Here is a 12,122-nt window from a genome sequence, read left to right as displayed (position 1 = left end):
CAGGATATTGGGCTAAATGAACCAGTTATCTGATCCAGTATGGAAAAAATCCCAGGTTCCTAGAATTATTTTCTTGAAATAGTCTGAAATATGATCTTGAAAATGGCCTCAGAAGTACAGAACTGCTACCTTGCGATGTGGAGAAGGACAAGGAAAAGGTAGATTAGAAGGGGGAAAGCCTCAAAGGTATTAAGGGTAATATCTGAGTGTTTGAGATCTTCATAACTGCATCTAAAGTCTGTAGGTTGCAGATCAAATACAATGAACTGTTGTAAGAAGGCCTATTTGAAAACTTTTATTAGCTACAGCAGCTAGCCTGGTAGTTGGACCATGGTGCATTTCTTGGCTGGTCACTCAGGAGCCACCATTATTTGGGATGACAAGCCTGATTCTCCTCTCTCTTACATTGATCTGATACCAGTGTAATTACTGGATCACATCCTCAGCAGATGTAAATTGGTGTAGCTCCACTGAAGTCAATAGAGCTGTGCTGATTCACACCAACTGAGGATGTCAACCATTGATTTTAATGGAGTTATTCCTAATTTTCACTGGCGTAAGTGAAAGAAGAATTAGGCTCTAACACTTTATGCTATATTAACTCTGGGAATCCTAGTTTTTCAAAGATATCCTAGCTTCCCATTGTTGTAAAGCATTTATTCTTAGCTTTAGTGGTAACTAGAAATAAGACCTTATAACTGAGATTGGTCCATTGTATAACTCTGCTGCTCCAAGATTCAGTGCAATGAGGCTCAGATTTTGGATCAGTGTGATTCTCAATCCTTGCTAGGTTACCTGTATCCTTTAAAAGAAGGGTTTCCCCTGTCCTAAAACATAAGAGTGACAGTTTTAAAAAAAGACAGAACATGAAAAAAGGAAAGAACCCCAGAAAACAAAAAGGCATTTGGTAGTATTTTGAAACTGAAACTAATGTACCAAAAAAGCTATGTTAAAAGACATACGCTACAAATATGGGGAAAGGTAAAGTCTTACCGAGATGAGAATTTCCTTTTCTGTAACTCCCAGTGACATGAGTGCAGCTACTCCCATCCCCTTGGCAAACCCCACATTTATCCAACATGTGGGTGGAAAATAGAATCCCATCACATCCAATTGGCTAGAAAAATGGTAAATAGAGTATTGAGGGCCAGGCAAATATTGCACCCATGGTAATTTTCTGAATGCTACTGACAATATTTTTGCTATAATGTTTAACAACCTCACATTTTCCAGACACGCAAACCCCTCGGAAATCAGTGTATTTGCAGGATGTTCCATCCCGAGCCTGAACCATTAACTGTCTCTGACCATCCACAGTGGTGCAATGGAGGTCACAGGGCTTGCTAGAAATGTGAACATAGTCATCTAAGGGGAAAGGATATAAACATAGATTCAAAACAGGAGAAACACAATCATTCATCCTACCAATGTCAACTAATGTCTGCTAAGAGAGATAACAACATCAATGGGATGATGAACTGCACGGTTAGCCACATTTCAGGAGCTACCATCTCCAGGGTTTGGAAACTAGATTAGGGATTGCATGATAACATGATGATAACATGACAGGCCCAGCATTGCAATCCTTGCACTGGGAAGTGGTCCTTACCTCCTGCAAGTCATACCATGCACTAATGTTATCAATTATATATACATTATGGCTGAGAATTTTCAAAGCTGCTTAGAGGGTGGGCATCTCCAAGACAGCTTTGAAAAATCTATGTATTTATAAACTATAGAGCTAACATCAATCCATGGGGATTACTTGCAGGAGTAAGGACTACTCACCTGTGTAAGGGGTTGCAGTATAATACAAAAGTGTGTTTTAATATATCTATATATGATATATAGCTATGTCATACATATATACAATGTTATATATCTAATAACTATATATTAATATATTCTTTTATATCTATGGAGATTAAATAGGTAGACTAACACAGAGATAAAATAAGATTTACAGCTGTATATGGACAAGCACAGCAAACTCTTTGACAAGTTTTAATTTGAATTTGTTAATGAATTAATTTGGGCTGTATGCACTCCCACCCCAGACCCCCAGCTGCATTTGCTTTCCACAGATATCCAGGTGGCTAAATCCACTGACAGGAACATTCACTGAAACAAATTGCAAATTCACGTTTGCTCCAGCAACCTGATTCTAAGAGTTACACACAACTAGTCAGGGAACAAAAATATACCAGCTGACCTATATGTCCCATTAAAACAGCATGAATTTCAAAATACCCTTTTCCGAATCTCACAATGAGCTGCTTGCATACCAGCTACAGATCAAGAATTATTCACTGAACCAATTGGGTGAATAATTTCCAATAGTGAATATATTTGTGGAAATTTCCACCTGGCCACAGGAAAGAGGCAAAATTGGACAAAGAAATTATTGATTATGAATCATTTATCCACCTTCATATTATGGGCCAAATTCTACCAGACAGGCCTGACCTGGGCAGGGGTTGGGGTGCATCATGGACTTGTATCACTGCAGGCAGGACAAAGAGAAGGCATGAGGCACAACTGCTCCCTGCTATGTACAGAAGGTCTGCAGGCTGCACCTTCTTTTTGGATGGTGCATCTAATGTAAAAGGATGGGCAGGTTCCTGGCTCCACCTCCTCCCTGCCTCCATTAGGGTGATGCAAGCACTCCCAATGCTCCCCTGAATGTCCCTGGCTTTTGCACAGACTGACACAAGGGTTCTCCTGGCACCCCCAGACAAGGCCCAATCATGATGGATAACATTTTCAAAAGCGCCTTGGGACCCGAACTCCCATTTTCAAAAGAGACTTAGACTCAGGTTGTTGACAGTATTTAGGTGTTGCCGTGTTCAGTGTTGCAATGCCTCACTGATTTAGGAGCCTAACTCTTATTTTGAAAATGAGATTTAGACTCCTAAATCAGTGAGGCATTGCAATGCTGAGCACAACAACTAAATACCTTTAAAAATCTGAGCCTTAGGCACATGGGGCCAGATTATCAAAGATCATTTTCAAAGCTATCCAAGCAACTGAAGATGCAGACAGGGACTTCTGGAATTTTCAGAAGTGCCTAACTTTCACTGAAGTCAATGGGAGTTAATGCCTAGATGCTTTTGAAAATCCCACTCAGTCCTATCTGCATCTGTAGGTGCCTAAATACCTTTAAAAATCTGGTCCTTAGGAGCCAAAGTCTGATGGAAAAATCTATAGCTAAGTGCCTGAGTCATTTATGAACATGGGATGTAGGCTCCAAGGCCACATAGGCAATTTAAAAAGTTTTATCCTATGTAACCATTGAATTGACTCGTTTCATTTCAGTGACACTAGATAAAACAGAGAGCTATTTACAGAGGTGACGTCTGTGTGTGAGACCAAATGTCACTGAAATGAAATGAGTCAATACCATGGCCACACTAAACTCTTCATTGGACATTTAGCTTGGGCAAACCAGCTTCTTTAACACTCAAGCCTGCAAGTCCAAACTCACCGAAGTCAATGGGAGTTTTGCCCGAGAGAGGACTGCAGGATCCAGCCTTTGAGCTAATTTGTAATTTTTTTTTAAAAAAATGCTTTGTGGCTGCAGAATGCTCCTTTGAGCCTGGGCAGGTGGTGTCCCTGAGTCTTCCTGAAGGATATAGCATTGTAACTATCAAAATATTTTGGCTAAGTGTTATAGAACACACAAAGCATGTCTTGTTACCAGGATATAAAGGTTTCCATTGATACGTTCTTCCGTTATACACATGGGAGTTAAATGATGAACACTGTTCCTCTCGAAAGCTCCTTCCGGTAGGAGGGCACTCCTAGAATGGGATACATTAATATCCTGATGAAAACAAAATGCAGGAAAGGTTTCTGGCACACCTCAACTGGCCGCTTCCACAATTAGCATTGCACGGCCTGCTCCAGGCCATGGAGCCTGGTGCAGGCCTATGTCTTAAAGGGCCTAATACTGAAAAAGGCTGAGAGCCTTCTGCAAGGTAGCTCAGCTCCTTCTGCTCCCACCATAGTTGTCATCAGAGCACCTGACACACAGCAACGCTGGTGCAGGGGGAGGTGGGAGACTGCAGGCACTGATTGAAACTTTCTCTGTGGTCCCACAATCCAGGGGCAAGGAAAGAGGCAGTTCCACCAAACAAAATCCCCACTTAAGGGGGGCAGCTGCTACCACCACCCACGGGCTACAAATGGCTAAGATGCTGAGCTGGATTCTGTTTCCAGCTCTTCTACAGACTCACTCTGCGCATGAGGCCAAGTCACTTCATCTTTCTGTGCCTCAATCCCCCTGTTTGTCAAATGGGGGACAGTGCCGCTTCCCTACCACAAAGGGGTCCTGTGGGGTGTTCAGATATTGCAGTAATGGGAGCCATCGAAAGCCAAGAATCAAAATACAGTCACTTGGTTTTGGATATGTGACAAGATGAACGCCTGTCAGTTTCCCAGCTACCCAGAAATACTGTTGTGTTAATCTAAAAAGATGGGCAGGTTCCTGGCTCCACCTCCTCCCTGCCTCCATTAGGGTGATGCAAGCACTCCCAATGCTCCCCTGAATGTCCCCTGAATCCAGGGATCAGGATTAAAAATATATTATTTGGAACATTTCCCATGAGAAAAGAATATTCTTACTTGTACTTTGCAGAGCTGGTATCTTTTGGATGTCCCAGTGCAAGTTTTATTAGCAAGCCCACTCACTGACTTTCTTCTGAATAAAGAAATGTTGGTTAGACATGGGGTTATAATCTTTGACAAATAAAATCTACATTCCCTGTTTTTTGTAGGGGTTCCCGTAAATAGTGGCAATGCCTTAAACCATGATCCCATTGAAGTCAATGACAAAGGTGCCATTTACTTCAATTATTATCATTGCTTATTAAGTTTATTACAGCAGCGCCCAGAGGCTCCAGTGTGCTGGGGCCCCACTGTGTGAGGTGCCATGAACTATTTACTAAAAAAGAAGTCAGGCCTTGCCCCAAAGGCAATCTAGTTCAGTGGGTGCTTCTACTTAACTGTTAAGTTACAGTTCAAGCCACCACAGATTTTTGTTAATTACTCTATTTAGACATGAAATGTGGTAGCTAGCTAGCTAGCTAGCTAGATAGATAGATAGTAGATAGATAGATAGATAGATAGATTCTGTGAAGCATTTGGAGATTTGGCGGATGAAAGCAAGATCTGATTTTTATATTTTGCACTTCATCGCTCGCAATTTCAGAAGGGTTCAGCACCCACACCCGGGTTTTCAAAAGTGCTCAGCTCCCTTTGGGCACCCAAATCAGTGGACAGGCTCTCAAAAGAGCTCAGCACACTGAGTACACCTTGAACGGTGATAGATAGACAGACAGATCTTTTGTGGGATTATATGCTTTAGTCAACACAAGTTATTGAGCACATACAGGAATAACTTCATGAAATTCCCTGACTTATGTTATACAGGAGGTGAGACTAGATGATCTAATGGTCCCTTATGGCTCTAAAATCTATGACTCTATCAATTTAGTGGCTTGAGAGGAATGAGATGGTGTTTTTAGCCCAGCTCCTAGAAGACAAACATCCACATCATAAAAACACCCAGTCTCACTGGCACTGACAGACACTCTGTTTGGTTGCATGAGCAGACAGGCTGCAGGGTCATTGAATGGACAGAGCGAGGCGACAGCCTTCTCATCCTCGGAGGGGGCCCTTCCTGCTCAGGACTGGAGCACAATGGCAGGAAGCTCGTGTGTGCGTCTCTGTTCTGTGGACAGACAGAGATGTTCATTCTCCAGGGCTTTCAATCCAGCACATTTCACGAATGACACGTTTGCTACGGTGTAATTTACTGGACCAAATTCACCTCTGGGATATGAAGGCTAACGTCCACAGATTTCAGTGGGGTTGCCAGAATGTGACCGAGAGCAGAATTTTGTGCAGTTTGCCTAACAGGTCAGGTAGATGGTGTTACAATCTTCTACGCACGTAGTACATGTGTGTCACTTAATTATTTTGACAGTACCTCTGCCGGAGGCAATGCCTCTCCTGGGATTTGACACCTCCCCCACAGGTTCTCGTGCATGCTGTCCATTTAGTCCATTCCCCCCACCAGTATGCCGTGACATCTGCTCCTTCCTCAAGGCTGTTGGACGTCTGCGCGTTATCCTATTCGCAATGCCGGGCATTCATGTTCAGAAGAGAAGAGGCGTTAAACATTTACACGGCTGAGTTAGCTTGACTAGGAGTTCTGCACTCAGTGATATCAGGCCCCAAGACAGCAGACACCGCTCAGGGCCAAAACTGGATTGGCGGGGGCAAAGTCCAAGCGAGAGGGCTTTGAGTGGGGGAAAGGTGAGCATATTAGAGGAATGGGATCACCCTCCAACTGCGGAACAGGGCATGGAGCCCCTGAACAGTCTGCCTGTAGAAATCTTGGGGTTTTTTATAGCACCCATCACCATAGTATCCAAGCATAATGGTAGCAGTAACTGCGGCCTGCCGTGCCGCTCCGCTATGTGGTGGATCCATGCAGCTCACAAGCCATGTTCTCCTCAACCCACCCCATGCTGCATACTCGTGCACAGAATCACAGCACACAGGGGATGAGGAGTCTACGTGAGTGGCTTCTCCATGGCATGGACCCCTATACACAGAAGAGACACAGCATTTCCCACTACACTGGGGGTAGAGCTGTGCAGGAACTGGAAGTGCCGTCTCGTGGGAAATTCCACAATTTCAAAATATGTTTTTGTTCCAAATTGGAATGAAACGTCAATATTCGGAAACTCCCATGACATGGCATTTTCTGCAAAAATGTTTCAGGTCAGTCTAACCATTTCATTTTGATTTTTACTTTATTATAATAAATATAATATAATATATAAATTTCAGAATGCAAAGGTACTTTTGAAACAAAAAATCAAAACAAAACATTTCAATAAGGTTGAAATTAAATGTTTTGATCCCATTAAAATGAATCATTTTGATTTTTTTAATGAAATTTTGTTGACATCGACGCATTCCTGCAAAACATTTTTGTGGAATCAGCATTTTCCAATGGAAAACTGTTCTGTCAGAACATTTTCAACCAGCTCTAATCCGGGGCCTTATGCAACTTCTACGCCTTCCCCACCCACTTCCCAGGGAAACGGGAAAACCCAGAAGCATGGGTTTTCCCATTCAGTCCTCACTCAGTCAGAATTCCCATTAACTTAAAATGGGAAGTATGATGGAGTCAGGAGGGGCCCCCAAAACCTCCCAGATGAAGATAGTACCCTTAACTCTTCAGTACATTCTGATCCTTGGTCCCCACTGAATTCAGACGCAGGATGTTGAAGAGTTAGGTTGACCAACGGGTATGGAATGGCTTCCACACAAGGAGAGACTAAAAGGATTAGGGTTGTTCATCTTCAAAAAGAGACCACTAAGAGGGGATATGACAGAGATCTACAAAGTCATGAATGATGTGGGGAAAAAAGTGTTATTTACTCTTTCCCACAATACAAAAACCAGGGGTCACCCAATGACATGAATAGGCAGCAGGTATAATATAAACAAGAGGAAGTACTTTTTCACACAACACACAACTAACCTGTGGAACTCATTGCCGTGGGATGTTGTGAAGGTCAAAAGTATAACTGGGTTCAAAAAAGAATAGGTAAGTTCATGGAGGATAGGTCCACCAATGGCTATTAGCTAAGATAAGGATGGGACCCCATGCTCCAGGGCAACTGTAAACTTCTGATTACCAGAAGCTGTGCGTAGAAGGCAGGAGTGGATCACTCCAGCTGGCCAGTTGTGTGTACTCCCCCTGACATTCTGGTACTGGCCCCTGTCAGAGACAGGGTACTGAACTAGCAAGACCATTGGTCTGACCCAATATAGCAGTTCTTCAGTTTAATTACAAAAGCAAAGGAAACAGCACCTTCCAAACCCAAAGCAAAACCCTTGCCTGCCTTGTGTGGGTGCATGGGTGGTGAAGTAGAAGAGAGAACAGAAAATCTCTTCCCAACCATCTCCCTGGATGTTACAAAGGCTGGGGATGCACTTAATGGATCCTTTTTCGGTGCATGGCCTGACACTTTGGGAGATGTTCCCAGGGCCCAGCTTTCCTTTGATGACACTGCTGTTAGCAGGTGCCAGGGTGATGCACACTGCTTCCATCAGGGTGCAGCAGGCGGGAATGCTATCAATGGCTCTGCCACCATTCCCGCCCATCCATACCCATCCCTATGCTGGCTCTGGGATTTTAATGTGTTGCCACTACCACTCTGCACATGCATAGCAAGAGTCTTTCTCAATAAACATAGGATTTATCATCTCCATGGGGCTAGAAGATTAATTTTTCATTGGGGGGGGTTATGTTTCCATCCACTCTCCTGGCTGTGGAGTTCAATAAATTCTGTGCTTCTTGAGCAAGGATAAAGACGTTCTATGAAAAGGAATCAAAAAATCTAGCAACTGAACAAGAACCGGGGAGAAGGAACTGTTCCACCTAACGAACATGCAGAATTATGTGTCATTTTCTGTAAACACTGGGGATAAGGTGAGATCCCTCTTAATGAGATCCAGGTTGCAGAAGGAGAACCTGCCAATGGAATAACTAACGCATATGTTCAAGAGTCTTTGCTTGCAGATTCTAAAACACAGCGTAAAAACAAGACCCGTGTGCTGGAGAATACCTGGGCTTAATGGGACATGCCTATTTCCTTATGGGAGCTCAGAAACCAGTTTGCCAGGTAAACATGGAGCTATCCTTTCAGCACCAGCATTTTACCTGCCAAGTTGCTACACTTACCTGAGATATCACAAAGGCAATGTTTCCTACAAAGAGGACAATGGCCAGGGTCCCCTTCAGGTGAGAACTTTCACAGATGAAGATGCTGCTCCAGCGCCATTTAATTATTTTCATTCTGTAAAGCAACAGGCCCAAATGTATGCCATTCAAAACGCTGGTGTAATTTCATTAACGGCAGATTTTTAGAGATGAGATCAATATTACAGTGTCAGAGCCACTGCGCTTTGGGATAGATAGAAGGCACAGCGTCAACTATCCTGTTTTATTGCGTCATCACCAATAGGCAAAATAACAGTGATCATAAACAAGAATAGGGGTTTGTTTACTAGCAAGAACCACGACCTTGTAAAAAGGACTGGTGAACTTTTACAGTGGCCATAATTGCTATACAGTTAATTAATTAAAAGAAAATATAGGGGCAGATGTTCAACGGGTGTAAATCAATGTCGCTCCATTTGAGATCAATGTCCCTCTCAGTGTGGCAGTTAGTCTAATTTATTTTCACTGTTAGTCCCTCCATCACCAGTGTGTGTCCACTGAAGACAATGGATTCACATCGATTTACACCAGCTGAGGATCTGTCTCTGAAAGAATTACATGAAAGCAGTTGACAGCAAGAGAATTAGCCAAAATGTAGAGCATGTCGGTGTTTTTATAAGTTGAGTGAAGCGTTGCAAATGCTGTGCAGGAAGCATTGAAGAAGAAGAAATGGCTGGACATTTAAAAAGCAAGGTCATTGGAATATTTTCTGCTACAGCCCTGTCACTCAATAATTAAAATGAAAAAGGGATTACAATTGACAGCCCTTATTTTTCCTTTTTTCAATAGCAGTTCCTCTTGTTCTACTCTAGTTCCTGTGGATGGAAAAGTCTGTTCCTATAGCAAAGAAATCCTCCAAAGTTAAAATCACAAATATCAGCCTTTCATTTCTGTCCCCTGCAGAATCTCTGGAAGGAAGGGTAAAAGAAAACCCAGCACCCCAGAATGACATGACTTTAAAGAAAATGCAGTGGAATACCCTAAGTCATTTTAGAGTGAAGTGGAACCCCCCACTGTGGAAGACAGAGATGAGCAAGTTCAGGAAATCATGTTTCAGGGCAATCAAAGCACCACATGTTTGAAAGGAAAAACCTCTCTCCTACACTAGACTTCCCTTAAAAAGTAAATATTCAATAAAGTGGGAAGGTAAGTGAGACCCAGACTGCCCATGGGAGAGGGGGGGAAAGATTGCAATCAGGTCTGGAGCATAAAAGTGTCTCTTCCACCCCTTACATACTCTCCCCATTTCCCCACCTGAGCTTTTGTAGCAGTTTTGGGAACCTTGCCCTAGGGGTAAAGTCACCACAAATTTGGCTGGTGTCTCATTTAACGGGATCATCAGTTAATTTTCTAATTCCTCCTCCTCCCCTCCCCCACCACGCTGTGTATTGACTTAATATTCTGAAGATGGTTTCCAAAGCTGAGTCCACTGATTAATTGAAGTCCAGAGTTCTTGGCTGTGTGTCCCGGGGACAGGTGGCTGAGACTTGCCTTACACTTGGTTTTCATTAAGACTTCCAGACACTGCTGGGCCAAAGCCAATAAAACAACTTGCTATGGGGTTATCCTTTGTTCAGTCAAAAAAATAAACCAAATCTTTAAGGGAGCAGAGTAGGAGAGAAAACCCCAGCTAAAATAAAAACCTATCAAAAACTGAAGGACAAATCAATGAGTCTATGGACAGGAGAGAAATCCAGTGTCCTAATGGCAAAGCAGAGAGAGACAGCTTTAACGTCTTTCCCATCCAATAATTCTACAAGGTTATATAACTGTCTCCTGACACATAACATGACTCCAACAAAGTCTAACCTAGCTCCAAAGCGAGGAATCCAGGTGGGGAAACCAGCCTCTCTGAACCTAAAGGGGCTGGTTACTTTTCTGGCACTTCAGCAAGTTTTTGCTTGGTTTTGGGGGGAAAGGGTTGTCTTTTCTTGTTTTGGTTTCTTTTTTTTCTTCTTCTAAATCAATATATTTAAAAACGTGTGTATCATTGCCATGAAAGTACAATAAATAAGCCATACCTTGAAAAATTGGGAAGTGCCAGCAAGGTGCAAGGGGTTTGTTTTAAGGCTGAAGATGCTCCAGACACCAGGTGCAAAGGCTTGTGTGTGGGGGGAAGAGTGAGTAGCAGCAACAGCAGCAGCAGCAGCAAAAGGAGGAGCAGGAGCTGCAGACACACAAACTCTCTCTCTCTCTCTCTCCCTCCCTCCCTCCCTCTCTCTCTCTCTCTCTCTCCTCAAACTTCAAAGGGCAGCCAAAGAGCCTGGGTTTCCAGCGAGGAGGAGCTGCCTAGTGGCTTTCCCAAGTCAGCTTTAGTCGGTTTTATAGCTGTCAGACAGACTGTGAGGAATTCACACTTCTCACCCTGAGATGTCTCTCCCCCCCCCCACACACACACCCCAAGCCCAGGGTTTAACCCGCTCAGCTCCCCTGATGCAGGCCAGCAGCAGCCAGCTGGTTTCCTGCGGCTAGGCTGGTGGAGGAGTGGAGCGGGGAGTTGTACGCATGCGTTTCCCCTCACCAAGAGAGAGACAGACACACACAGACACAGAGCCAGCAGCGCCAAGCGTTCGCCCCGGGAGTCTAGCGGGGAAGGAGGCAGGCCAGGCCGAGCGAGACAGCCGCACAGGCAGGCCGGCGGGGCCGACGGAAAGGACTACGGGTATTCTACAATAACGGCCCCGCCGTCTCCATGAGAGGGCCGTGCGGGCGACGCGCTCCAAGAGCACAGCCACATTCTTCTCTCGACGCAAGACACACAGCCAGGCGCGCAGATTTATAGCACAGCCAGAGGGAAGCAAAGGGCATCTGAGGCCGTCGGAATGTGAATCCTTCCCCGGGCCGTCAGACGTCGCTAAGGACACGAACAAGGCTCTGCCGTCCCGGAACGGTCACCTTGCCGGCTTGCTCTAACTCAGCTTTCTCATGAGGATAGGTTGTTGGCCTATCGCTCAGCCCCCAGCCCGGCGGGCCAGTGGACTGCTCTTCACCGGCTCACGGCCCTTCGACCTGTCCAGCTTGGGTGGCCCTGCTGGGAGTTCAAGCTCTCGCCGGCACTGCTTTCAGGGTCACTGGAACACGCAAGCCTTCCTATCACGTCAAGGAAGGATCCCGGGCCTTGCCTACACACAGACACTGTGCTGCTTTACCTATTCCAGTTAGGGTTGCCAGGCGTCCGGTTTTTGACCGGAACGCCCAGTCAAAAAGGGACTCTGGTGGCTCGGGTCGGCATCACCGACCGGGCCATTAAAAGTCCGGTCGGTGGCGCAGTGGGGGCAGGGCTAAGGCAGGCTCCCTGGCGCGGAAGCCAGAAGTGGCC

The 12,122-nt window shown here is 44.7% G+C and overlaps 1 protein-coding gene across 2 annotated transcripts in view; it reads right to left on the bottom strand.

Annotated features, from left to right (window-relative positions):
* ADAMTSL2 (ADAMTS like 2) overlaps positions 1-10,987 on the bottom strand; it is a 46,260-nt gene extending 35,273 nt beyond the window's left edge. For both annotated transcript variants that reach the window (XM_043530440.1, XM_027823457.3), the window contains exons 1-7: positions 10,825-10,987; positions 8,765-8,879; positions 5,990-6,132; positions 4,624-4,699; positions 3,698-3,800; positions 1,220-1,365; positions 994-1,117 (exon numbers count right to left, since the gene is read on the bottom strand). In XM_043530440.1, coding sequence (XP_043386375.1) covers positions 994-1,117; positions 1,220-1,365; positions 3,698-3,800; positions 4,624-4,699; positions 5,990-6,132; positions 8,765-8,878 — 706 coding nt within the window. In that variant the 5' untranslated portion in view covers position 8,879; positions 10,825-10,987. The remainder of the gene's footprint in view (positions 1-993; positions 1,118-1,219; positions 1,366-3,697; positions 3,801-4,623; positions 4,700-5,989; positions 6,133-8,764; positions 8,880-10,824) is intronic.
* Positions 10,988-12,122: the final 1,135 nt, after the last annotated feature.

Source organism: Chelonia mydas, chromosome 16, assembly GCF_015237465.2.
Source record: "Chelonia mydas isolate rCheMyd1 chromosome 16, rCheMyd1.pri.v2, whole genome shotgun sequence".
Taxonomy (NCBI): Eukaryota; Metazoa; Chordata; order Testudines; family Cheloniidae; genus Chelonia; species Chelonia mydas.
This window is presented reverse-complemented; position numbering and strand designations above follow the sequence as displayed.